Source organism: Parasteatoda tepidariorum, chromosome 6 (assembly GCF_982258835.1).
Source record: "Parasteatoda tepidariorum strain Cologne lab strain chromosome 6, Ptep-v5.0, whole genome shotgun sequence".
NCBI lineage: Eukaryota > Metazoa > Arthropoda > Arachnida > Araneae > Theridiidae > Parasteatoda > Parasteatoda tepidariorum.
In genome coordinates, this window is record NC_141760.1 from 30,995,206 (window position 1) to 31,022,669 (window position 27,464).

General features: G+C 26.2%; 2 protein-coding genes across 3 annotated transcripts; one reads left to right on the forward strand and one right to left on the reverse strand.

The window, feature by feature from the left end:
- Nucleotides 1-8,676: 8,676 nt before the first annotated feature.
- cold (coiled) lies at nt 8,677-19,787 on the reverse strand. Its single transcript, XM_016052257.4, has 4 exons — nt 19,466-19,787; nt 17,419-17,541; nt 14,906-15,084; nt 8,677-9,974 (listed from the first exon to the last, which is right to left on the reverse strand). The coding sequence occupies exons 1-4, from the start codon at nt 19,527-19,529 to the stop codon at nt 9,888-9,890; spliced, it is 453 nt and encodes a 150-aa protein (XP_015907743.3). The 5' UTR covers nt 19,530-19,787; the 3' UTR covers nt 8,677-9,887.
- Nucleotides 19,788-19,818: 31 nt separating this feature from the next.
- Nucleotides 19,819-25,991, forward strand: mRpS2 (mitochondrial ribosomal protein S2). 2 transcript variants are annotated; one of them, XM_043048635.3, is made up of 4 exons: nt 19,819-20,184; nt 20,261-20,362; nt 22,120-22,403; nt 25,547-25,991. In XM_043048635.3, exons 1-4 carry the CDS (start codon nt 20,157-20,159, stop codon nt 25,919-25,921), a joined length of 789 nt encoding a protein of 262 aa, XP_042904569.2. In that variant the 5' UTR covers nt 19,819-20,156; the 3' UTR covers nt 25,922-25,991. The 2 variants fall into 2 exon arrangements, with proteins under 2 accessions (XP_042904569.2, XP_071034961.2); XM_071178860.2 differs by having other exon boundaries at nt 19,819-20,005.
- The last annotated feature ends 1,473 nt before the right edge of the window (nt 25,992-27,464 follow it).

Genomic DNA, 27,464 nt, shown 5'->3' on the forward strand with positions numbered 1-27,464 from the left:
CAAATAAGCAAGGCAATAATTTATGCAAATGATTTCCCTGATTTTAGAAATAGTAAAAGTCATTAATCGCCAAATGTGTCATGCCGCAAAGAAGAAGAGCAGAAGCTTCAAGACAGCGCTGCCGGCTGAAAAGATGTTTATTTACACGTACGGAGTTGGAAAATAAAAGAATAACAGAACCACGTGCATGGAGTGTTAGATAAGTTCCTGCCTAACAGTTAGCCTCTCTGATACTTGAAACATTTATTTTTCATCCTTTATTTTTTTCTTCCTGAATCATGATTATTTAGATCAAGTTCAAATGCGCAGTTAATCCATTAAAAGAAGAAATCTAATCACAAATTAATATAGGTACAAAAAAAAATCTTTTTTTGTTTTGAAATATATATTTAAATACACCTAAAATTATTCATATTTATTCTTTAAAATGTAACCATCTGGACCATTATGGGAAAACTTATTTAAATGATGATGTAGTTTTTTGTTGAAGATTTTTCTTAGTGGTTAATAATTACAGGGCTCCTAAATTCCGGTGGATCACAGGAAATTTTGAAATTGATAACAAAAAGGAAATAAACCTCTAGTATTTAATGCATTAGTGAAGATCACTGTTTGTTATTTTGTTTGTATTATATATTATTTTGTTATATTATATATTATTTGTTACATTATTTTGTTATATTTTGCTTGTTATATTATAAATCTTTATCATTCTACCTTATAAACACTCGATATGTTAGTGTGGTATCTTAGAAAATAAATAACTAAAAAATTACCCCTAGATTTAAAATCAATTTACTACCACTTTTAAACTTTTCTGAGTTCCAAAGGAATCCTAATTTAAAGTAAATAGCTTTATTATTATTAAATTTTGCAAGCATTTAAAATATCTCTGGAAGTTTTGCTGACTTTTACATACAAGTGTGAATTATTTATATGTCATGCTATTCTAAAACGTTATAACATATATTTTCTGCTACTGAACAAGCCTGTGCTTGTGAAGGGGGGTGAAGGTTACCTGGTAAGGCCGTTAAATTTTATGAATGCCAATAATCAGTATAATTTAAGAGTTTATTTAAGCTTATTAAATTGGAAGAATTTGTAATACTTCATTTGCTAATTTTTGAACGATTACAATGTAATTCACAAAATACAATTGTATAGTTTTTTAGTGTAAAAATAATACAATTACAAATTTATAAATTCGTAACTAAGTTTATGAGTGCCAATAATCAGTATAATTTAAGAGTTTATTTAAGCTTATTAAATTGGAAGAATTTGTAATACTTCATTTGCTAATTTTTGAACGATTACAATGTAATTCACAAAATACAATTGTATAGTTTTTTAGTGTAAAAATAATACAATTACAAATTTATAAATTCGTAACTAAGTTTATGAGTGCCAATAATCAGTATAATTTAAGAGTTTATTTAAGCTTATTAAATTGGAAGAATTTGTAATACTTCATATTTGCTAATTTTTGTACGATTGCAATGTAATTCACAAAATACAATTGTATAGTTTTTTAGTGTAAAAATAATACAATTGCAAATTTATAAATTCGTAACTGTGGAATTTGTAGTTAGTACCACTTTATCCACTGTGCAAAGCAAAACTAAATGGATGGAGGGCGGCAAAAGGAATCAGGACAGGGGTGCCCCGAAAAAGACTTGAGGCGTTATGTGCAAGCTGGCGCGAAGAGAACAGATCGATCACTTTATCAAAATAACAGTGTGTTTAATAGAAAGAAATCAAAAAATACTAATTACAAGTTTTACTTTTCCTAGGCTGTTAAACCTTAGGAGCAACCCTGCACCGCAAAAGGTATAAAATTTGACAATTTTGCAATAACGAACTAGGTTATTTGCAATTTAATTAACTTGTTAGAGTTCAGGGCCTCATAGAATGTGATTTGGAGTATTTCCATGTCATCATACATTAAAAACAGTATAATATTCATCAAATCGTTCGTCAGAAAAGCAAGTAATTTAAAAATAGGTAAGCGTCTTTAGTTAAAATGTAGACAGTTTCATCCATGCCTACCGCGAAAAATGGGCTGTTTAAAATTTTAAATCGTTCCCTCCTATTCTTCTGAATGACTGTCTACTATAACCTTTAAGTTTGAAATTATTAATTTAGCTGTCATGCATTAAAATTCGTTCCTGAAAAAAAATTAAGTAGTAAAATAAAAGTTTTACTAGCCATGTTTATCAAGTTGATTAAAATGGAGATTTTTTTTCTTCTTTTTCGCGGATCTTTAGCGAAAAATAAAATAAAATAGAAAGTATCATCTTTATAATATGTGAGGATAATTTTCAGTTGTGTCAGAAGTTTATAACATAAGAAGAAATGCGTCCAACGTTTTCCCATTTAGAACAGACAAAAAGAATTTTTTTCCAGCTTTGTTCACTTATTAAAAAAATAAATAAATAAAAACTTATTTTTTAAATTTTTTATTCTGTTTTGTTACTTTATTCTTTTTATATATATGTTTGTTTTTTTAAGTCGGAAATTGTGGCCGAATATCGATTGGTAAGGAAATAGCCGTAAATTTTACTTGTGGTATTTAAGAAACAAATATAGCTTGTATTACGATCTACATTTGGCACAGAGCTTTTGTTTAATTTAGAGCGTTTTGTTATGTAAAGGCAAAAATTATAATCAATAAACCCTACTTGTCGATAAGATGGCAACATAAATTCTGTTTGTAGCAGTCAGGAAACCTTAAAAACTTGTTTTATCCTAGTCCGAAAGTGGTGGAAACTTGTATAGGTGGTAATGTGGCATTAAATTCAGCATTTGATGGTCAGAAAATGGTTAAAATTTTTATTGTCATCCAGCTCGGAGATAGGATTAACATTTGAGTTTCTTGGCCAGTCGAATTAAAGATTGACGATAAATTCCTACTAGCGAAAACAGGGAACGTAGCAAAAGTTTTCAACAAAAAATAAACACCTTATAGGCACTCAAAAGATATTTTAAGCACTTTTTGGGAAAAACAATTGCTCAGAAATAATTTTTTTCTTTCTTTTATTTAAAGTTCTTCATAAAAGCTCCGCTTTTAGCAATCAGAAAACGATTGGAAGTTGTATTTTAATCTGGCACTGAGATCCAATTAAAAGTTGAGCACAGTAACTAGTAGGAAAGTGGTTCAAATTTTGATTGACAATAGTTGGTGATAAGTTTATAGCGTTTAAGAAACGAATGTAACATGCATTGTCCTTAGTCGCAGTACTCCAGTGGAGATTTGAAAACTAGTTAATCGGTAAGTGGTCGTAATTTTGATTGACGATAATGTCAGTGTAATAATAATAAGACAATAAATTTCGTCCTTAGAAGTCAGGAAACGAATGATACTTGGATTGCCGTCATTTACGGGGTTCCAACATAGACTTAAGTGATTTAATTCATTAGAAATCGATCGAAATTTCGATTAAAAAATTCTATCCACACCAAAGCGAGTTGGTAAAAAACTAATCAAAGTGAAACTGATTGATTAACACTCCAATTCATCTTTTCTCACAACTTCATAAACTAATGACAAAAAAAAATGTAAAAATTGAACTCGTCATGTTGAAAATTAAATGGTTTCCATTCAATGCCCCACTTGTTTCGAATAAATTTGAATACTTCGTCGAAAGTTACACTCAGCTGCACTCAAGCAAAACTTTAAAAAGATAAAAAAAAAACTTTCTAACCCTAACGAAAAGAATGTTTCCGACAGACGACGCAACCAGACAATATTTACCATAACTTACATTTTCAAACGTGATAGTAATAGGTTCAGTTGAAAGAGGAGTTGATTAAATAATTGACGTTTCATCACGATCTTTGAAAGTATTCCAAGAATAAACTTTTCCGTCTATCAAATATGAAGAAGAGTTAAACTGCTTACTTAGATCTATCAACAAATATTGCGTGCTGTAGGCGAGGGCAGGGCTGGAATGGATAAACAAGGCCACGTGTTTAAGGACTTAAAACGATTTTAGAAGAGACCTTTCTTCCAGCTCTTATCTATCAACTTACGAGTTTAGAATAAATGGATAGGCAGATGTTTTTCTCCAAAAAACGGAAGAAGGAAATTTAGCCCTATCATAAAATAAAAATTCGGTAAAACAGGGGGGGAAAAAACGAAATTTGGTGAACTGACAGCACATATTGTGACAGTTTAAAAAAAGAATAGAAAGAAAATTACGCGGTATTGTTCTGATCTTTATTTTTGTGTGTTTAACACCCTATATACACTTTAAATTCTCGAAATAAAAATTAGAAAACCGAAAAAAAATTCCACGAACTCCATGTATTTCGTAAATAAAATACGGCAATTGAAAAAAGAAAATCATTCTGGATAGTTCTAACTTATTTTTCTTGAATATTAACACCCTCTTAAAACCTTAGTTTTAAACAATAAATAATACCATAATGAAGATTACAATTTTAAAACCTAAATGAATTTAGATTTCTGCATATAAATATTTTGTAGATTAACACGTTACAAAATACGTTCTTCCTAATAATAAATATATAATAACTCAAAACTATTTTTTTCCGATTACTCCTGAGTTTCTATTTAATATATGTTTGGTATTCCAGTTAAAAACTGGTAGCAGAGATTATTCGTAGTCAGTATGACAATTGACTATAAGCGATCAGATACGGACTATATGAAAAGCAGGTTTTAGTTGAGGTAATGTTTCTTTATAATACAAATAAAAAACGACTTTAAAAAAATAAAAAAAAGAGTTGTAGTTTGTTTTATACTTCCACTGCAAGCTGAACACAAGTAATGGAGACATGCTCCATTAACTGCAGTTTACAAGAACTTAGTATGCAAGTAATTAATAAAAAAAAAAATTTAGACTTTCGAAGATACATTGCATTATTAACATGCAGTCATAATTTTAATTTAAAATATATTATCAAAAATATTTAAAAAATCTTCCATTTTTCCCCCCTAAATAATAAAACCCTTTTAAGTCCGTTTAAGTTCGTTTCCCAATTTATCACCAGAACTACTTATTCTTATCTTATATTTTTGCACAAATTCATAAAACTAATTTAACCAAAGATATAATGACCAAGAAGATATAACTAAGATGTATTGCACCATACATATAATGACCAAGAAAATTTAGAAAAAAAAGTATTTAAAGTTTTACGTCCACTGAATATAATTTTAAATGACAAAAACTAAATAATGATAGACATCGGAGTAATAAAATTTTCGGAGTAATAAAGTTTCGGAGTAATAAAATTTTAAAAAGAATAGTTTTTTAAAAAATTTTTTATTCGTCATTTCTCAGGCAATATTAATTTGAATTCCGACTTTTAAAATTACAATGCAGGTGCAAATATAAATTTTTAAAAAAAATTGCTTGTAAATTAAAAATTGCTTCACAAAAAAAAGAAAGAAATTATTTACTAAGTAAAAAATTTTAATCCTCACAGTTAAAAATATTTTTGGATTATAATTAGATAATGAAAAATAAATCACAATTAAAAATAATTTTGAGTGAAAATCATCTTCAGAAAAAAATTTAATTTTTTAAATTTACTTAAAAATGTTTTGTTCCATAGACAGCTCTAGAGATATGGAGAAATATGCAACAAGTAAAATTAACAGTAAGAATCTCAAATTTAATATGTTTTCCACGCTCTGGACACTTCACATAATTAGTGGCTCCTGAAACATGTCAGAGGAAAGAAAAGTTATATTTATTTATATTAAGTAAGTTATTGTGTCTAATTTTTCAACTTAAAATATCGTCTGTACCAATTAATTAATATATTTAATGTTTAGAAATTGTGCAATTAAGATTGCATCTTAGGAGGTGAAAATCTGATCATTAGATCAAAAACTATTGAGGGTGCTTTTTTGTTTTTGTTTTTTTTGGTGTACTGCACAAAATACAATGATGAATTGATAAAAAAACAGGTAAATATAAAACTATAATATGTAAATATAAGACTTTCAGAGTAAGAATTGAAAACAAACATTAAGCAAACTTATAAAGTTATAACTATTTTATTTAGAAAAATATTACACAAATATTTCCACCGGATACAACTTAACACAAATATTTTAAATTTGTATAAAAATCAATTATATAAATACAAATAAAAAATAACAAACCTCACCATAAAAGGAAATAAAAATAGAAAAAACAACCAAATAATGATTTAAAAATTTAGGCAGTCAAACGTGTTTTGTAATTGATTAAAAGTATACAACATTAATATATGCTCAAATAGAATTATGATTTAGTTAGAACAATTTATTTATGCAAAATAAAATAGTAAAGTATAAATTTTATAATAGAAATGATAAAAATAAGAAAAAGCAGGTAAAGTTTTGAAAAATTGATAATATTGGAACTTCAGAAAAAATTGATTTTATAAATGCAAAACAACAATAATTAACTAATAATACAATATATTATTTTACAATCTAATGTTAGCTAAACAATAAATCTAAAATGACTGCATAAAATGTGATTTTTTTTTTTTTTTTGATTTTTAGATTTCAGATATAAAATTTTGATAAAGTACCTAATATAGATTACATACATTCCTTATAACAACTGTATACGATTATCACAGAGATTATAAGATCATCAAAAATTGAATAATTTAATAACAGCTGCTACTAAATTAAGAAACATTTGTACATTAATAAAAACCTGAAAAATTATAAATATAAAATATGGAATGTAAAGTGTGAGCTCCTCCGATCTTCACAAAAATAAAATTAGAACATAAAAGAAAGCTGTGAACTTTTTAAAGACAATGCTAATAAAAATGAGAATTTGAGTTGATGTATAAAAAATGAAAGAAAACAAATTGGTAAATTTAGAAAGCAAGTTGTGCTTAAAACAAATGCATTATAAATACAATTTTGATTTAAAAAAAATCCTAACCAAAATTAATAACAGTAACACAGCATAAAGATAATCTTTGTAGGTCATACTTTGAATAATAAAAAAGAAAGTTTTTTATTTAAATGCATATAGATAATTAGAAAAATGACAACCTTAATTGTTTCCATTTTTAAAGCAGGTTAGTATACACAAACACATGGAGAAAAAAAAGAGAATATTTTTAAAACAACTATTAGGAAAAAGTATTAAAAAAGTAAACATAAACCTTTTCCAGAAAGTGCAAAGAGTAAACATAAATAATTTGTAAAAAGTAACTAGAATAAGAAAATATTTTAGAATTGTAAACCAAAACCCCACTTGGAAACAAAAATATATAGTTGTAATTTAAAATTACAATATTAAAAATAGACTATTTTCTATTTTATATTACATTATGTTCATACAAAAATTATGTACATTATTCAGATCTTACGTAAGTTTTTTTTTTTTTTTTTGGACGGAATTAAATGTATTTGAGATTCACAAAACAGAAAAATGCAGTAAATATGAAATTAAAATATTGCATTGAAATAAATTTTAACATATTAAAAGTTTATAAATGAGTGCCACAACCTATTTTAATCATTTATATAAATAGGGGAGGGGTAAACTCAAATACATCATTTTCAAACCTGCCATAAAAAATTTGTTTGAATATGATGATTTTATAATGAATAGATCTACATAAACTGAGATTAACAAAGCATGAATAAAATATTGAAAATAAACTTAAAACATCACACTAAATTTAATTTTGTCACACTTTGTATTTGTATATATGTGTATGGAATATGAAACAAAGTTTTTATGAAATAGATGTGAAAAGAGGAAAATAGTAACATTAATAATTTCTAATTTTGTAATTTAAAAAAATATTTTTTACTCTACCTCGATATAATAATTCAAATTTATCACCGTCCTTTTTTCTGGATGGATTTGCGGGCATTGAATTGAATGAAACATTAAAACTAAGTTATTATATTAAATTTGACTTTAACAGATAAAAAATCTATACATGCATCTGAGTTACTAACTAATGTAACATTTTTCATCAGGGTCCTTCTAGTTTTTTAGGCACTATGTCAAGGTAAAATAATTATTTTGTACATAACTCTCTATACTGTCCATAACTAGACTTTGTAGAAGTACTTAAATAATACAAAAAATAAAGAGAAAATAACAATAAACTATAAGACAAAATTCAATGCCTATTAATTACACTTTTATTAAATGTGAATTCATTTTTTTTTAAAATACATGCTTAATGAAAAATTATTGAATTGAAATGATTTTGTCTTATCATTCCTATCTCAAACAATTCGAAACCAGATATAGTATAATTTTATATAACCAATGGCTAAAATTATAATAAATGAAGAAAAAAAATGTCTAATAATTTTTTAAGATTGCATAATTTTATTAATATAATCTTAAAAATATAATGGATAGTGGGTTTTAATTGATATTGTATTAATATTTAAAATAAATTACAGTAAAAAATATAGCTAGAGGTTTATTTTTTACATGCTATATGATTGCAATGCATCATATTTTCATTCATTTCATTAATGAATGTCCTACGATTTCATTCATTAGACTCATGTGACATTTTCATTCCTATGACATTTGGAGTTTTAAATAATTATGAGAAATTACTTTAAGAATTATAGGTCTTGAAAACTTTATTAAACTTTTGGGCGGTAAATCCCAAATTCCCCATTTTAGATGGAAGAGAACTCAATTTAATCAATCATTACCACTTTATCAATGATTTATTTAAATATAAAAATTTCATTGGTGAAAGAATTACATGTAAGATTCATAAAGTAAAACGTTAGAACTAAATATAAATTGTTGCATTAGATTCAACTTTGTTAAATTTTAAATTTATACACACACTAAATAGGACACATTATTTCTATACACACAATATGGAAAAATGAACAGAAGTAACTTCATAAATATTGTTTGATTTTGCAATAATAAAAGAATTTCCTATTTTTCAATCTCTATAGAGTAATTATTCAAATTTAATAAATCACAGGTCTTCTAATTCTGGACGGAATTGCAGGCAATGAGACTCATGAAGCATAAAAAAATGTTAAATTACATATAAATATTGTATTGATTAAATTTTATCCGACTTAAAATTCGCACATACATGTGAGACGTATGATATTATAATCACAATATTAAGAAATATTTTCTTAATAAAATAACAAATTATAAACAATTGGTTTGAACACAATTTATAAAACAAGATGCTAAAAGTTTTAACACAACCAACCATTTTAAAGTACAGATATATGATCCTTGTAAAGAAATGTCAAGCAAAAAATGCTTTTGAATGATATATCTACATAATAAGCCATATTCCTAGTTGCTATGAAATATCCATGGCAAATAGGCAAGATATTTCCAAAAGGTAGAAAGCTATATTACAATATTTAATTTCAAGTTAAAAAAATTGATTTTAAAAAAATTACCATATCAGCATATAAATAATTAAAAATAAATATATAGAAGATCTGAAAATTAATTGGAATGCCTAAGTGATGAAGAGATCTAAAAAAGAAAATTCTAACTATTCAATACTTGTACCATAGATGAATATAATAAAATTTGGAGGGTAACATGTCACGTACATTATTCACTATACATGAGTCTGCATATTAACATATTACAAAACAGAAAATCATAATACTGAAAGTGTTGTCGTATAACTAGAAATAACACAAAAATTTTAAAAGTACGAAGAAGAAAAAAACTTTGAGAAGATGCAGCAAACTGTTTTACAAAGCATTCATGATGTTTAACATTTACACATCCAATCATATTAATAAAAAATATATATCTATAAATGATCATTTGAGTTAATGTCTCAAAAATAAAGTGTGATGAACTGTACATTTTAAAAATATGTGTAGTAGTACATGCATTTAAAAAAAAAAATTACAATTGCTTGACTCAAAAGACTTTTTTGAGGAGAAATAACCATAGAACTGGTATCAAAATGTAGAATAATCCATAGGGCTTAATGCTCACACCAGAAAGCTATAAGAAAAAGAATAAATTTAAGTTAAAATAAAATTCAGAAAAAAACTTACCCACATGAAAAATTTCATAATCTATACCCAAAGACCATAGTAAAACTTTCAAATACATTAGTAAATGACTCTAACTATCTCAGGGGTCAGTCCAGACATTTTGTGAAAGGCCAGTTGTTGTAAAGTTGTGAAAAAATTACTCGTAATTTGCGAATATAAAATAAACGTTAAGTCACATTCTTTCAACCAGGATCCTGCTTTTATGAATTTGGGCAAATAGGGTCCTAATTGCAAAAAACTTTTTCAGGGAGTTTGTAAATTGTAAATAGATACAAAATTATGCTAAACACTGTCAAACTATAATTAAAAAATAAATAAATTTTCAAAAATAAACAGCAATTGCTGCTTCTAAATTAGAGATGTAACATACAAATATTTGATATTTAGCCTATACTGCTGAACGCAGAATATTCATTTCGAACGAATATAGGAAGAAGCGTCTGCAGAAGACAAAACTTAATTCGTTTACATCCATCTTTATTTCCCCCCCTTTATTTAATCGAATAAACCCTTCTCAAAGGGTTTATTCGATTAACAAAACAATAATGAAGATGAACAAATTTGTGAAGGGTCCGATTAAAAGAAAAATCATTTTGTGAAGGGTTCGTTATTAAGTCAAAATATTTTGTGAAGGGTCCGTTAACCAGGGTTCGCCAAGTGGGCCCACTTTGAAAAAACCCGCCCGGGTTTTATTGGGTGGGCCCACCTTGAAAAAACCCACTTGGAACGATAAGTGGGTTTTTTCAAAAAAAAATTTTTTTTTTTTACTAGAACTTATTGTTTCACATTTATTTTTATATAATTTATTGTGCAGCATAAATTTGTCAAATAGAGTTGCATAATTTATATGATTAAGTTTTTAATATTAGTAAAGTAAAAGAAACTCAAATATTCATATAATTTTTATAGTAGGTGCTATTGAAAACTTCAAGTGGGTTTTTTCAAAAAAGTAATATTTTAATGATATTAAATCAAATAAAAATTTAAATAATATAGTCTGAAAAGATCAATCTTTCAACTATAGTTGCATGCTTTATATATTAATAAACAGGTAATATAATACATACAGGTAATATAATAATATAATATATTAAAAAAAATTGAAAAGAAACAATTTTTTTCTTTTTTTACCAAGTGATACATTAACAAATTTAAACAGTTTTATTTTCTAGCTTAAGAAAAAAAAAAGCTAAAACTTTTTATAGGAGAACTTTTTAAAATTATTTATCTAAAAATGAAATCCTTTTCTAGGGTTAATTATTTGAAAACAAATGGGACAAGTAACTGATACTCTTTATAATTATACGTAGTTTTAATTTCACTTTCTATTAATCTTATTATAGAAACATGTAAGACCATTAAATATTTATTTCAGTTTTTTATTTAACTCAAGTCAGATGAAATTTTAGTTTTTACTGATTATAAATATTTACAGATTATAATTTTATAATGGGTAATATCCATATGTTTAATAAAAATAGTAAATAAATGTGTGTGAAAACAAAAAGATTAATAAACTTGTTCCTTTTATATTACTGCATTTATATTTTATAATTCTTGAGTTAAAAAATTATGAAACGTAATGTACTTAAAAATAAAGAAGATTCAAATATGTATTAGTGATAATGCGCCATTTAAACTTAATATAAAATACATATAACCAGGGTTCCCCAAGTGGGCCCACTTTGAAAAAACCCACTTGGTGGTTTTTTTCACAAATTGTTTTTTTTTTTAAATTTGGTTCAAAAAGAAGTATCTCCTAATACTATCATTGGACATATCGTTGAAGTTAACAAATATTTTAGAAATGTGCATCAAGCACATGGATGGGCAAATGAAAAAAACTGCTTGATGACCAATGATACTAGGTGGAATTCATATTGTGAGCGCGTAAAAACTTTTGCCAATAATTACCATAAATATGAAGAGATTGTTCTTGAACAATTTTATATGTCAAAAAAATTAAATAATGTTGGGCTTTACCAATAAACTATCAATTGGGAAAAACAGATATCAATTGTTTCTGAAGCTTTAAAAAAGCTTCAACCAGAAAACATTTCAATTTCAGAACCTGTTGAAATATGAATTAACTTACTATCGTGTTATGAATTAGAATCCCATAAACATTTTGTTAAAAGATCAGGCTGTTCAGCCACATCATTTATCAGCATATGCATCCTGGATCCCGAAACAAGGGGACAATTTTTAAATGATAAACAAGACCAATTAGCAGAAAGCTGTCTTTCTAAGCATCATCCAGAATTTCTGCCACGTGTTATGGCATCCAAAATTTCCGATCCTGAATACTTTCCAAAATCAATGATGCTTGACACTGTTATTGAACAGTTTTCATCAAAAAATAGTGGAAAATTATGGCAAAAAAATAAATAAATAAGTAAATAAATAAAATTCCTAGCTTCCACAAAATTTCTGTCAATTCTTTTTTCTTTGCACTCAGCACCAGCATTTTCTGTCTCTATCGAAAGACACTTTTCAACTTTCGGTTTGGTGCAGAGTAAACTTCGAAATAGATTAGGAATAGATAAAGCTACAAAACTCGTAAAAGTGTATTGCCATCTAAGAGAGAAATGTAGACACTTTGAATCTGTTGTATGATAATAATAATAAAGGAAAAAATTGACCTTTTTTTTAAGTTAACTCTTAACATCTGCTGACAATTTTTAACTATTTGGAGAAAGTTTATCACAATTAAAAAACAGTTAAAAATTAAAATATTACTTTTAAGATTTTTTAAATATTTTTAAGATTTCATTTGAATACAATTTATTTTGTTTCTTTTAATCATGTTTAAAAATATTGAAATCAAACAAACAAAAATTTATTAAGTGATACATTAAACAACAATAAACAAATTTAAAGTTTTATTATCTGATTTTAAAAAAATGAGCTATAACTTTTTATATATGCTTTTTAATAATTTTAAGATTAATTTGTTTTTTGAAACTATAAAGTTAAAATGCATATATTTATCTAAATATTTGAAAAAAGGGACAAGTAACTGATACTCTTTATAATTATACATAATTTTAATTTCACTTTCTATTAATCGTATTATAAAAACATTGAAGACCATTAAATATTTATTCCAGTTTAATTTTATTACAGGTAAAAGTCAGATGAAATTTTAGTGTTTACTTATACAATACTATTTAATAAATAAAAATATTTTCACAGTAAAATTTATGAGCACTAAATGAAAAAACCCAATTTTCCCCGGGTTTTTTCAAATAAAACCCAATTTTCCCCGGGTTTTTTCAATAAAACCCAGGCGGGTTGGGTTTTTTCAAAAATCCCCGGGTTTTTTCAAACCCTGCCGTTAACGGACTCAAATTTCTTCTAAACAGACCTCTGTATCTATATTAAATATATTAACTGCTGAATTGGAAAGGTAAGTATTTGAACTTTGAACAAATGAATAAAATCCATTATCTTCAACATTAAATGGAACCTTAATTATAAAATAGGTACAGAAAATAGAATAATAGCTGCAACACAGATTCAATGTTATTTATCATTCAGCTCACTTAATGCTATCCAGCCGCTAATTCTTAAATATATATATATATATATATATATATATATATATATATATATATATATATATATATACAAAAATTTGACAAAAAGTGCAATTTTTAAACTTGTAAACCATGTGATTATAAATCCCGAAATGAGGCTTTTAAATAACGTGAATATTAAAACTCTATATGGAATTTAAAAAATGTGAAAATACAAATCATGATGCGTAATTTTTAGATCACGTAAGTACGAATCACAATGCGTAATTCTTAAATAGCGCGAATACGAATCCCACTGTCTAATTTTTAAAGCATGCATTAATAGGAAAATCGATGTTTGATATTACAACCGTAACCGCAAAAACGAATATCGACATTGGATTTTAAGCTAGCGTGAATACGAATCACTACATAGGGTTTTAAAAGTGCGTAATTACAAATCGCGATATTGGATTTTTAAATCTCGTAAATAAGAATCGCAATGTATGACATTTAAATAGCCTGATTAAGAATCGCAACGTTCAACTTTTAAATCAGGTAAATACGAAAATCAATGTTTGAGGGAGGAATGAGGACTTCAATACTTTCGCTTCGCAGAAAATTTAATTCCTCATAAAATATTTTAACTTGTGCAAAAAAAAATTTCGGCGGAAATTAGAGGGAAAAATCTGAAAAAAAGCGGAAATCCGCGAATCCGCGGAAGAATCACATCCCTGAATAAGGGACTTAGTTAAAATATATGATACATAAAAATACAATAAATCTCAAATAGATTCAAAACATAAATTCTTTTAATTTTATGAGCTTAGAAATAAAAATTAAATTTAAAGTGCATTAAAAAAATAAAATACATTTTCAAATAACAAACCAGTTACAACTAATGTAAGGAATTTAATATTTTTTCTAGGTGTTTAGTTATTAAAAATTTATATGTATACACAATATAAATAAAATCATTAAAATGAATAATCTTAAAAAAACTAAAATTTAAAGAATTACATTTCAAAGATACTTTAAAAAAAAAAAAAAACAATTTTTTGGGATATTGTTTTTCTAAAATTATTTTTAACTAAGATGATCCACAAATTAAGCAATCTAACTAAATGAGAAACTGTAACTGGTGGACACCAGTTGAAATTGCTGTCCCAATTTTTTCAGGAATAACCTACAATTTTAAAGTTTTTTTGTTTCTTTTTTAATTTTCATATATTTAGTAGCAATCTCTAATAAAATTCAGGAGTTTATCTATTAATATAGAATTTTAATTAATCTTAAAGAAGTCAAGCATCTCAAACTAACATGATGGGTGACAAAATAACGATTATAATGGATTACTTACAGTGACAAAATAGTTACAACGATCACCATGGCAGCATTCCACACATTCCCAATCATTGTACCAAATCCTATCACAACGAGTGCTAACAGCATGAATAGATGATCGGCACTCATATTCAGTGGCACACCTTTTTGAGATATAAAACTGTTTTCTACCAGTTGAATCCCAATATGGAGTGCCTATGCAATATGAGTTAAAATATTATTGATTTAGGAATAGACAGATCAAAATATTAATCAGTTAGTAAAAATTATAACAAAATGATTGAGAATTTAACACAATATTCATATGAATATTTTATGACAATATAACTAGTTTCTAAATGTAATTTTTTAAGAAGTGTCAGCAAAAAATTGCTTCATAAGTCTTACATATTCAACCGATGTAAAATTTATTTTAACTAAAGAATGTTTAAGTTTTTAACCAAGAATTTTTTTTTTCAAGTTTAAGTGCGATTGCCGATAATAAACCTGTAAGTAACTGACACTGATGTTTTTCCAAGGTTAAGGAATTGCTTGGTTGCTTTGATTACGATTGAATTTTTATATTAACTCTGAAGCAATGTGGCAGTAAAATCTACATCCATGTTTATTTTAAGTTTAAATGGGATTGCCCAATATTTATTCCGAAGAAATTCACAATATTGTTTTTTTTGTTGCTTTTTTTAAAGAGTAAAGAAAAGTCCAAATCTTTTTTCAATTTATCTACATTGCTCAGATAAATTAAGAAAGTTGAAATTAATGTGCTGTCAAAATCTTAGTACATGGGGCAAGACTATTTTTAGTTAGTGGCGATTTGTTTTAAATAGCACTCAGGAAAGTAGACCTCCCCTGCTTTATGGAAGAAGTATTTTGTTGAGTGTGTAAAAAGATTTATTATATCCCTGGAATAAATTTTTAAAAAATGCATTTATTATTACTGAAAATGATGATAAGAGATCAGCGAAATTTTAATGTATTTTGGTGGGAAGACATGATATACATTTTAAAAGAACTTCAATGTGTTTATATTTTATGAGCTTATTATTAATTTTTTTATTATGATATGCATATTTACCCTCGTTAAATGCTAGTGTTGTGACAGAATGGTAACAAAACTGTTGCCGGGGATTAACATTTGGTATAGATGACGCTTTTTTTTAATTTACAAAATGCATGTTTTGTATTAAAAAATGTCTGTAATACAAGCAAATTTTAAATATAAAAGGGTTGCAATAATTGATTCGTTTTTGGCATGTGACGAAAGGGGAAAGTATTGGCTAGAAAAAAAATCACCAAACATCAGGAACAGACCCATAACAAATCATTTAAAAAACGTTATTAAAGAAACGGCAAACCAATATTCATTCAATAAATTTAAGTTTGATGATAAAAATATGATTTGAAAAGAATAAAAACAGTAATTGCATTTAGTACAGCACATTATCTAACAAAATAATAGTACCAAATAGTTTGAACAAATATATAAAATTAAATTTTTAATGGAATTCCAAATAACAAAAAGTAATATTTAAAATGAAATCAGAGATGATCTCTCTAAAAAAAAAAAAATTTAAAAAAAAAAAACAGGGTACTTTAGCAAAAACAAGAGCACCTTCCATTTTGAAGGGCACTAATCTCCCTAAAAATATTAATTATATCTAGCTAGATTATTGCCCATCAAAACAGAATTAAGAATATTCAAATGAAATAATATTTTATATTGACTTTTAAATAACGAAGTGGAATATTAATAGAAATGCAAACTTTGTTTTAAGCATAACTGAGTTGAGGGAGAATAAATATTCAATAAAAAGACATTTTTGTAAAAAAAATTTCAGTAAAAATTGATTTCCAACAATTTAACATTTAGCTTTAAAATATAATAAAATAAATGAACATTGAATGGTAATGTGCCATATTTGATATATTGAAAAAGAATTTTACTATATATTGAAACTTGATTAAAAATTCTAACAAGAAAAAAATAAAGCTGACTAAGATAAATTTTATATATAACTTTTTTAATAAAATTAATTTTAATATTTTTTCAGGAGAGTAGCACTAGCACAAAAATATAGGCTCGAAATTAACGGTGGTCGGTTGATTCAGGATCACCAAAATTTCATCTGAACCACCAAAAAATAATTATCAATGTCTATCAGGCAAGCAATCGATGTAAAGGAATTTTATGTTGTTTAATGATTTGAATTTAGCCAAGAATAACATATTCCCTCATAATTGAAGACATTACCTTTTCTCTGTACTGTAATTTTTAAATTCGTGTCATTAACTTAAAAAAAAAAAAATAATAATAACTATTTGGGATATGTAAATGGACCAGTAAAAATATGTAGGAGTCTTGCAATATTTTCTTCAGACAAGTGACTAAATTTTCTCAATCTCTACTCCTACTACAGTGTATAAGTCAACAATAAAGAACCTTTTCATGCGTAGAAAAAAAACACTTTTATAGCCATGGTAATATCAACAGTAAACTTTCAAGTATTGTAAAGTTATAAAATCTTAACTTACTTCCCCATCTTATTTCTGAAAGGCACCGATCTTCAGCTATATCACAAGTTTTAATAGTTTTAACACACTTGTCATAATTGCTATCTTGACTGTCACAAACATAACATTCAAGGCCAAAAATAGCTGTTAATTAAATAGAATTAATAAATAACATGTAAAACACTATAACTCAATAAAAATATGTTATATTTATATTTCATGAGTATAATAAAAATAACTATGACTTATAAGTTGAAAAGCTTAAAATATCATTTTAACTGGTTACATAGAAAACTGTGATTTTCAACATAAAGTCATATTTTAAAAATCAAGAACATTTTTTTCCTGCTTCACTTTTGCTTTTTTTGTTAACTTTTCATGTTATTAGCATTTTTATTACAACACAGTAGTTTTTTAAAGAGTTTTTCTTATCAAAGTTATTCTCTTATGCTCAGTTTTTTCTAAAATAAAGCAATGTGAAAATGTTAAAATGAGATTTTTATCATTGAGTTTTTCGTTTAAAAATTAAGAAGAAATTCTGTTTTGGTTTCTATCTAGCTTTTTCTTTCTCATAAAAATTCTGCTTTTATCTACATTTTTATGACATACAATTTACAAGACGGTTTCTTTTAGACTTTATTTTTCAATTTTTATTGATAATACGGTAATTAGAAAACTGAGACATTCAGCTTTAAAATTTTCGTTCCAAAATTAAGATCGATTTTTAGTTTTTATGTTTCATTTTTGAAAGCATTCTTTTAACATTTTATGGAAGGGTTTTTTTTTCTGAAAAATATTATTTTAGCATTAAGAATGAAGAGAATTTTTTTTCAATTTTACAACTTCAGCCAGTGCTAGTCAGTTTTTTATTAATTTTAAATACTTCTAATGAATAACTATTATAGCAGAGTTCTTCCTAGGAATAAAAAAAATAAAAAAAAGGCAGGAACCCTACCTCTCAGAAAAGGGCATATGTAACAATTGATTATGTGTTTGATCCTCAACAATATTTAAATTACCCTCTTATACTATTTTATGTGTATATTTCAAAAAATAATTCTCACTCATGATCAAAAAAAAATATATATATATATTTTAGTTTATAAAAATAATTAAAAACATACTAAATTTCTGTGCATAAATTTTTTTGAAAAAAATGATGAATTGAGTTTACATGATTAAGTTTGAAAACTTTTTTCCATAATTTAAATTGAAAATTATGAGAAAAGGAACATTTTAAGGTATTTTTTTAAAAGGTGCTTATTTAAAATCTTATTAGAAAATTTAATTAATGTATAAAATAATATTGACTTCTGTTGAAATTTTAAAAAATAATAGTAAAAGATACACATACATAATACTTCTCACTGATGCTTTAAGCAATATAGCTAAATTATAAAATAATTTTTGTTTTCAAATTACTATGTCTTTAACCTCATGACAATCTAGGAAACAAAAATAACAATATTGTTTGATTGCTTCATTTCTATCAATCCTTCCATACACATAAGCTAAGAAAAAAGCAACTGAGAGTTCGTATTTTCATACTTTTTTTTATTTATCGTTAAAACTGGAGGCAATAAATCAAATATTTCATAGCAAAAATTGTGTAATTTTCTTTTTGAAAATAAATAATATGTAAAATAAGAAGGTATTTAGCAAAATATTAGGCTGGGAAATAATTATGCTCTGAGAATCTTTTTGCGTCATTCTTATTTAACAAATACAGAAATTTTCAACATTCAACTGTTATCGTGATCTTATTTTACAACTGTTATCCTGATCTAATACACAAATACAAATAACAATTCAATGAACTACGAAACTGGCTGTACGTTTATTCTCAAGGATTCTTAAATTTTATTTATTTTTTTTGAAACGAGACCCACATCTTTTCTTGACACAAACAATTCGCTTATTATAACTCTGAGCATGAATAATGTAAATCAGCAGCCCATTGCCTTAATTTTTATAAAATTGCTAGAATTCGGAAAAATTCAACTGGGCGGGGCTGCTTAACTGGAAAGTTAAACAAAATTTTAACTTCAGACAAATATAAATCACTTACTCGATGGCAAGATGCAAAAGATTGCTAGTAATGACCACATAGTTTCAAAATTAAGATAAATCATTTAGGAATATTAATTTAAAACAGTATGATTAATGAATCATGATTTCACATAGGTGATTATGTATCACACCACTAATCTTTCTTTAGTAATGTTGCATCTCTACAGTTAGTTCTGACAACTGATAATGGTCTCAACTAATTTAAACTGCAGAAGTTCTGATCAGAAGCCTTAAACACTATTAAATTAAAAGTATTTTTCAAATTTTACTGTCTTGGCCTTTCGTTTCAAGAGCAAGTAAGTAAATAAACACATTGAAGCGGTTACAGTGATATTTGAATTTTTAATAACTGTAGTAATTTTTCGAATCAATTAAGCTTTTTAAAGTTTATTTGCATGCAATTTAAATCAGTTGCAAGAATAAATATGTTCATTTGAAACATCATAAATCACAAAATAATTTTATTTTTGAAAATCTAAAATCTGAACTGAAAGGAATGCATATCTATGAAAATAGTAAACAAAACAAATCGGTATTGGTGTGTTTTAGAAGTTTAAATACACTTTTAGCTTAAAAAAAACAACTTAAAATAATGTCTTGTGACTTTTCATAGCTTATATTTATATTATATATCATTTTTAAGACTGTAATTCATATTGAGTTTCAAATTTCCTTTATAAAGCTTTACCATGGCTATATTTTGTAAAGGACTTAGAAGTGAGATGTGAACAATATTCACAATTGTTTGTCACAATATTTTTATTAAAGTTTAATTAATGCTTTTATTTTTTAGGTGTCCTTCACCAATCAAGAAATCAATATTTGCCATTTTATCGTTATTTGAGACAGAATAAAATCTCTCAACAATCTCTACTAGTGAAACCAAAGCCATCAGGTTTAAAAATTTTATTCTTTCTGTATAAATTATTGTTGTTTATGGGAGATTTCCGTATCGTGATCTGTGGCAGAATAATCGCCAACTCTTGGCAACTTCCGGGAAGCGGTCCGCGAGAAACTAAAAAAAACATCACAGAAAGGGACCAACTTGAAATGTATAACTCATAGATAACTCAAACATCTACATGATTTTTTTTTAAATTTGCCAGTTTAAAATCTATTTAGCACCTTGGGGATTGTAATTGGTGTGACAATCAGGATACAGAAATATAAATATAACCACCAATCCGACGATTTGTAAACAGTATAATTGCATTTTGAATGGATACTTGTGATCTCACTCAATTTTATGTTGTATTTGGAAATGTTATAGACTTGTTCGTATAGTGCTTTTAAAGAGCAAACACAAGTGAAAAGCATTTATTAATGTTAACTTTTTTCTTACACTATAACATGTTCAACATTATATTGTGAAGAGTTCTCATGTGGAAGTTTTATAGATGTAATTAAAATTAAATCTATTAATGATGGGATTCAGCTGGTATTTTCTTACTAGTTGTTAAAATAAAACTATTTTATTGTTTTATCCTAGAGTTTCCTAGTTGGAAACATTTAAAAAATTATTAATCTTTGATTCGCAAATAAATGAATTTTTTTCTCCCTAATTTAAATATTAATTTATTTTTCTGGAAAGTTGGAATTTTTTCTTAACTTAACAGATCTTATCCTATTATCCTGATAAGAATCCTATTATGGGATCTATACTAATAAGGGATTTAACAAACGTCTTTGTATAACAAGAAATTAATAAATGTTTAATAAACATTAATACATTTTGTTAATAAAATGTGATAATATACTATTATATAACATTATTAATGCAACATTAGTCAATAGTTCAACTCTTTCTATTTATCTTAGTGAAAGGGTTAAAGAAAACTTAGGAATTCATAGATTTTATTACATTTATAATTTTGTTTTATTATGGAAAAAATTTGTAGGAATTATCAGTAAACAAGAGATGCTTGCTATATTTTCAATTATTTTAACTACCGAATCATTAAGAAACTTCAAATGCAATGTTAATTACTTCATTTAAAAATATGTATTTGTTTACTTGCCCAAGTGTTTTTACTTAATTTTAATATGCCATTTTGTTCGCAATATTTTGGGAAACATTGCATATAAGGAGAAGCTATAGTAGGTTTTCAGTTATTATAACTGCCATTTTTCATTTTGCTGTGTATTTTAGAGTTTTCTTCTGGAAATTTTGATTCATGGGACATTTATTTTTTCTTAGTGTTTGGTAGCAAGTTTTGTATATCAAGCTTTCATGTGACTCACTTACGTTTAATATGTATTTCTTCTATAAAATAATTCATTTTGGTGTATTTTATATTTTATTTTAAAATATATTTTCATGAATTCTCATGAATGGTGCTATTTTCCATCTTGTATTACAAATATATGAAGTATATTTAAATGTAATTTTATATATTTATTGTTGAATGACTTTTTTTTATCAACTATTTTCGTCTCATAGTAATTAATACTCATTTCCTGAGTGGAATAACAATGATAATAATTATTTTATGATTATTTTCTGCCACATACGTTTCTCTATTTTGTGTCAAAAAATTTACTTTGCATGAATTAATATGTCAACAAGTATTCTTGCAACCGAAATCCTCCCAGTTTGCATATTCTTATAATATTTAATATGCGTGAAATAATTTTTGATTTTTACCTTTTCAGAAGTGCCTTCTGAAATTGAAATGCCTGACCCCCTCGACCATCCAGACTTCTTTGAAGTTCGGAACCTCTTCACTGTAAAAGATTTGTTTGATGCTAGGGTACATTATGGTCATACTATGGGTACACTCAATGAACACATGAGACAATTTATTTTGGGATCTAGGCAAGGAACTCTTATATTTGATTTAGATCAGACTGCTGAACTTCTTAGAGATGCATTAAATTTTATTGCCCACATTGCCTTTAGAGGTGGTATTATATTATTTGTGGCAAGATATAAACAGGTAAATACTTTTTCTTCACTAAATGCATATCTGTCTTTCAAACTAATATGATAACGTTTTCTTTTTAAAATATTTATGAGTTTAATTAATAAAAATGTAATATTGTAATTTAAAATTGTTATTTTATTTTTAAAAAATTATGATAATGTAAAATAAATGTAATTAAGGTTTTTAATCCATAAAAATGGTTCCATTAGTAATTACTGCAGAGTTACTTTCTCTTAGTATTGTATTATTCTTTTGTATTATGTATTGTATTTGTATGAAATTTTTTCTCAACATTGCATGCTATGTATAGATCAAATTTGAAAACATGTTCTTAGCAAGAAAATGTTTTTGATTTGCTTGTCCCTATAAATAAAATTTCAAAAATAAATATATAAATAAAAATGAAACGTGTGTGCCTGGACATTTTAATGCTCAAACTATATTGCTCCATGACCTTTAACCAATAATTAATTAGAAATTATTAAATTAGAATAAGTAATTTTATCGCTGTTTTTTTTTTTTTTTTTTTTTTTAAATTCCAGTTTCTATCAACAATTGCAATTATGACATTGAAAATTTATTAATTCAAGACGTAAAATCTTTTTGATAAATTTTTTTTTCCATTTCAATTTTTTAAAGAAGATTTCACCGAGGCATGTTTGAAATAATTCAAAAGTTATTATCAATTGATATACAAGCTGAATTCTTTGTGGTGCCCGAAATCTAAAATGTTTTTCTGTGGCCCTCTTTAAAAAAGATTATGCAATATGCACTCCTATTTTAAATATTTTATTTTTATTATCATTCTGTATTGAGGTTTAGTAAACTGTAAACTTAGTACTGTTTTCTTTTTTGCTTCTTGTTCTCTTGTTTGTTTTCCGTAATTTAAAGTAATTAATAATGAAACTCCATTGTCGATAATTTTATTATGATTTTAAAAAAATTTAAAACACCACTTTTGGGCAATTTAACATTGTCATTCTTTAACTTTTGAAGATTCAATTTAATGTAAAAAATTAACATCATATATCTTATATTAAATGAAACTTAATAATTATTCTATTAAATATAACTTAACAATTAATCTTTGATCGCCTTACTTTCAAGCGGTTCCTTTTCTAAATTTCTTTTGAAATGGCAAGTAGTTAATTTTTTAAACAGTTTTTAATATTAATTTAAATTGCAGTTCATAAATCAAAGTTTCTATAACAGCTTTTATCAGAGAAGAAGTGAAAGGTGATAATTAGGATTACTCTCAAGTTTCGTAATATAGTCGAACAGGTTTTGATATCTTCAGTTCTGCCCTACCCAGTAGTGAATGTAAGATCTCAATAATATTTTTTTTACTTTTTAAAAAAAATAAAATCATTTTAAGGATTCTAAAAATATATATAAGCTATATGGCAAAATTAGGAGGTTTTGATATTTGCTAGTAGTTTCATTTCTTAAATTTTTCTTTTTAAAAAGGTGAGAATACTAAACAATTAAAATTTTGATGTTATTACTTTAATTGCATTTCTCGAACAACCTTAACTCTCCAAGTAGGTTTATGTGACATTTAAGTATTGTAAGTAATGTTTTGAACCAATAAAATTTAAGATTTTTGTTTTTGAACCAATAATTTAGCAAGAAATATATGTCTATCAGCAAACATAAAATTTAATAACTTAAAAACAAATCTCGTATGATAGTGAAATTATATTAATTAGATTACTTAAATCTTATTGACCATAAATTTAAAAGAAAAAAAAAGCAATAAGAAATTACAGGGATGAGATTTTTCTGCTTTTTAGCGGATTTCCGTTTTTTTTTTTTTTTCTTTTGTCTCTTAAATTTCACCGTTTCAATCAAAAACTCTGATTCTCTAAAAGTTTCATTTTTTTAAATAAATATTTTGCTTTTTCTGAAAATTCAGTTGTTGAAATAAAATAATTATATTTATTTCTGATTTTCACAGATAAACAGAAAATTCAAACTGCAACGTAGCTGCTAACCCTTTCACATTTTTACTTATATTAGCTATTTTCTCCTCTTTTACGCCCAAAAAGTAAGATTTTCTGTGTTTTTACCCACCCGTCAGATAGCTCGTATTTTCGTAATTCAGGCGTAGCTGCTTCCTGTTTGTTGGCACAAAAGCAAACAAAATAATAAATAAAAAATAGCGGTGGATTTGCGGGGAAAATATTTATTTGCTCATTCTATTAACCCTGTACATTTTTATTTATTATGGCTAACCAAAAACAATACAAACAAGCCTTTAAGAAATCCCAAGTCCAGCAAATATCCAAGTCCAGCAAATATCCAAGTCCACCAAATATCTCAATTCTTATTCACGCGATTTTAATATCAATCATCGATTTTCGTATTTACCTGATTTAAAAGTTGCACGTTGCCATTCCTATTCACATGATTTAAATATCGTACATTGCGAAATTTGAAAATCTAATAGCGCAATTTGTATTTATGTATTTTCAAAACCCTATTTAGTGATTCATATTCACTCGAGTTTAAAATTCAATGTTCGTTTATCGGGTTGTAATATCAAACATCGATTTTCGTATTTATATATGATTTAAAAATTAGACATTGGGATTCGTATTCATGCGATTTAAAAAATTATACATCGTTATTCATCTTTGCACAATCTAAAAATTACGCATCATGATTTGTATTTTCTATTCCATATATGCATATATATTCATTATTCAATTTCCTCTTTTTTACTCTCTGACAATTCTCATCCCTGAAATTAACTTGACTCAAACTAAACTGTGAGCAACCTTTGAAATTTTAATTAGCAAATAATAAAGTGATTTACAATTCTACCATTTAAAAAAATAAAACAAAACATTCAAAATTTGAAGAAAAAAAGGAGAACATCCCAAAATATTTTAGTAGGAGTAATCTTATGCTTTTTTCCTGAAAGAAAATTAAATCTTAAAATAAAGTAATTTTTAGATTTTTGTGAAAAAAGTGGAGATCGGTAGAGAATGATTTTAGCATCTTTTTTCTCTTTTTTAATATTCAATCACCAAGGCAGAAGGTGACTGTTAATTTTACCCTAAATCATAAGCAGTCAATGTGGAATACACTGTATGCATGCAATTATTGATAGCATTTTGGTTTAAAATGCTAAATATTCTTTATCATTTTAGAACTCATATATAATTGAGAAGACCGCTTTGGAATGTGGAGAGTTTTGTCACACACGCAACTGGTTCATGGGAACATTTACAGATCCCCAAAGATTTGGTATGATGACTCGCTTGCCTGACCTTACAATTTTCCTAAACACACTGGACAGTGTTTTTGAAATTCACAATGGAGTATTAGAATCTAATAAGCTTCTTATTCCATCGGTTGGCATTGTTGACACAAACTGTTTTCCTAATTACATAACATACCCTGTTCCAGGTAATGATGACTCACCACAGTCAACTGAACTTTACTGTAAACTCTTCAAAGAAGCTATACTTCGTGGAAAAACTAAAAGAAAAGAGTTCATTGAAAAGTATTGTAAGCAATCATGAAAAATTTAACGTTTTAATTTGCATTTGTAAATTTATATTATGTTTCTGTTAGTAAATGTTTATACATTAATTTTTTGTTTGAATTCTTTCCTGTCATGTTCATTGAATCTCTTCTGCATCTTTTATATGAATGTTTTCTTAGTTTTTAAATCCATTAATAAACTGTTTCAGATAAGTAAAATTTTACAGTTTTTATTATCTTATTAAATTTTAACAACACTTAAAAATGTTTTTGGGGTAACATTGTTGCATTATTAGCTTTGTACTTGAGATATGCAAAGCTAGAAGCACTAGTGGTCTCCCTCTATTATCTTTGTGATTTTGTTTACTAGTCTGTAGGCAAATTCTTAGATCAGATGTTGAAAACTAATTTATCTTTTCTGGAGATTTGTTGAGTGCTTACACACACTAAAAGGGAAAGGAAAGCGTTTGAAAGTTATTCTGATTCAGTAATAATACTCAACCAGTATTTTGTGCTTCCTGGTTCTAAAATCTTACTTTGTTCACCAGTTATTAAGGGGAAATTAGTAATTAAGGGGATATGCCACCTTAAAAAAACAGCACCTTGAAAATTAATTTAACTATCGAAATCGCATGTAATAAAAGTGGACAAGCTTCAAAATCATATTAGTTTTTATTTTGTAATAAGAAATCTGTAATTAAAAAATCCTTTCCTTTTTTTAAAAAATCAATTTTGCTGTCTGCCAAATAAATTAACTTTGCCGATTTAATCCAAGAACAGTTTCAATATGTTTTGCAGAAAAAAAATAAAAAAATAAATAAAGATTCGTTATTTATGTGTGGATAGTTATTACAATCGCTGACTAATCCATTCTGCAAAACTTTGTAACAAATTTAATTAGAAAAATGCATGATGTCTAAGTTACTTAATTGTATTGAGTACTCATTCTTGCATAATTTAAATCCCATCACTTTTCTCATTGTGATAGAATTGAAAACTAGGATTCATCTTATATGTTGTGTCAGTGTTTAAATTGAATTCTACCTTGAACAACTGAGCAAAGTCAGTTAGATGTACTACAATTATAAATGGCCCCAAAACTGCAAAAGCCTCCAAATCAAAAGTTCTTTTTTTTTTTTTTTTTTTTTTATAAGTGTTGGTAGGGATGTTCTGAATATGTTTAACATTAAACGCCATTATAAGTTAAACTGCATACGATTATGTCTTGTCAAATAGTTAAAAAATAACATCAGTTTATTTGCTAGTTTACAGCTTTGTTTCATCAAAACCAAGTTTTATTGCATGTTCTTTAATATATATATTTTTTTTAATCCATTATGTCAAGTGAACTGAAAGATCAACATAGAGAGCATGACAGGGCTATGTAACTAAATTATTGCTTTTAAAGTTATAAGAGGTCGCACGTATATTTTGTTTACAGTTCATTTGAAATGTACTTCTAAAACACTAAATAATTTCAAATCAATAGTAGTTAGAACAACAACAAAAATTAAGCTGTATACGAAAGAAAGAAAAAATTTATGAAGTAAATTGCATGATTCTGGTAAATTGTGTCTATAT

What these genes read in the sequence shown, in the direction of transcription:
- cold (XM_016052257.4), bottom strand. Translation starts at nt 19,529, where the DNA reads ATGATTTATCTTAATTTTGAAACTATGTGGTCATTACTAGCAATCTTT. An exon ending in CTTTTGCATCTTGCCATCGA is followed by an intron (nt 17,542 to 19,465) that starts GTAAGTGATTTA and finishes TTTAATTAACAG; the next exon opens with CTATTTTTGGCCTTGAATGT. An exon ending in TTCAGAAATAAGATGGGGAA is followed by an intron (nt 15,085 to 17,418) that starts GTAAGTTAAGAT and finishes CATATTGCATAG; the next exon opens with GCACTCCATATTGGGATTCA.
- mRpS2 (XM_043048635.3), top strand. Translation starts at nt 20,157, where the DNA reads ATGGCTATATTTTGTAAAGGACTTAGAA. An exon ending in AGTGAAACCAAAGCCATCAG is followed by an intron (nt 20,363 to 22,119) that starts GTTTAAAAATTT and finishes TTACCTTTTCAG; the next exon opens with AAGTGCCTTCTGAAATTGAA. An exon ending in TTGTGGCAAGATATAAACAG is followed by an intron (nt 22,404 to 25,546) that starts GTAAATACTTTT and finishes TTATCATTTTAG; the next exon opens with AACTCATATATAATTGAGAA.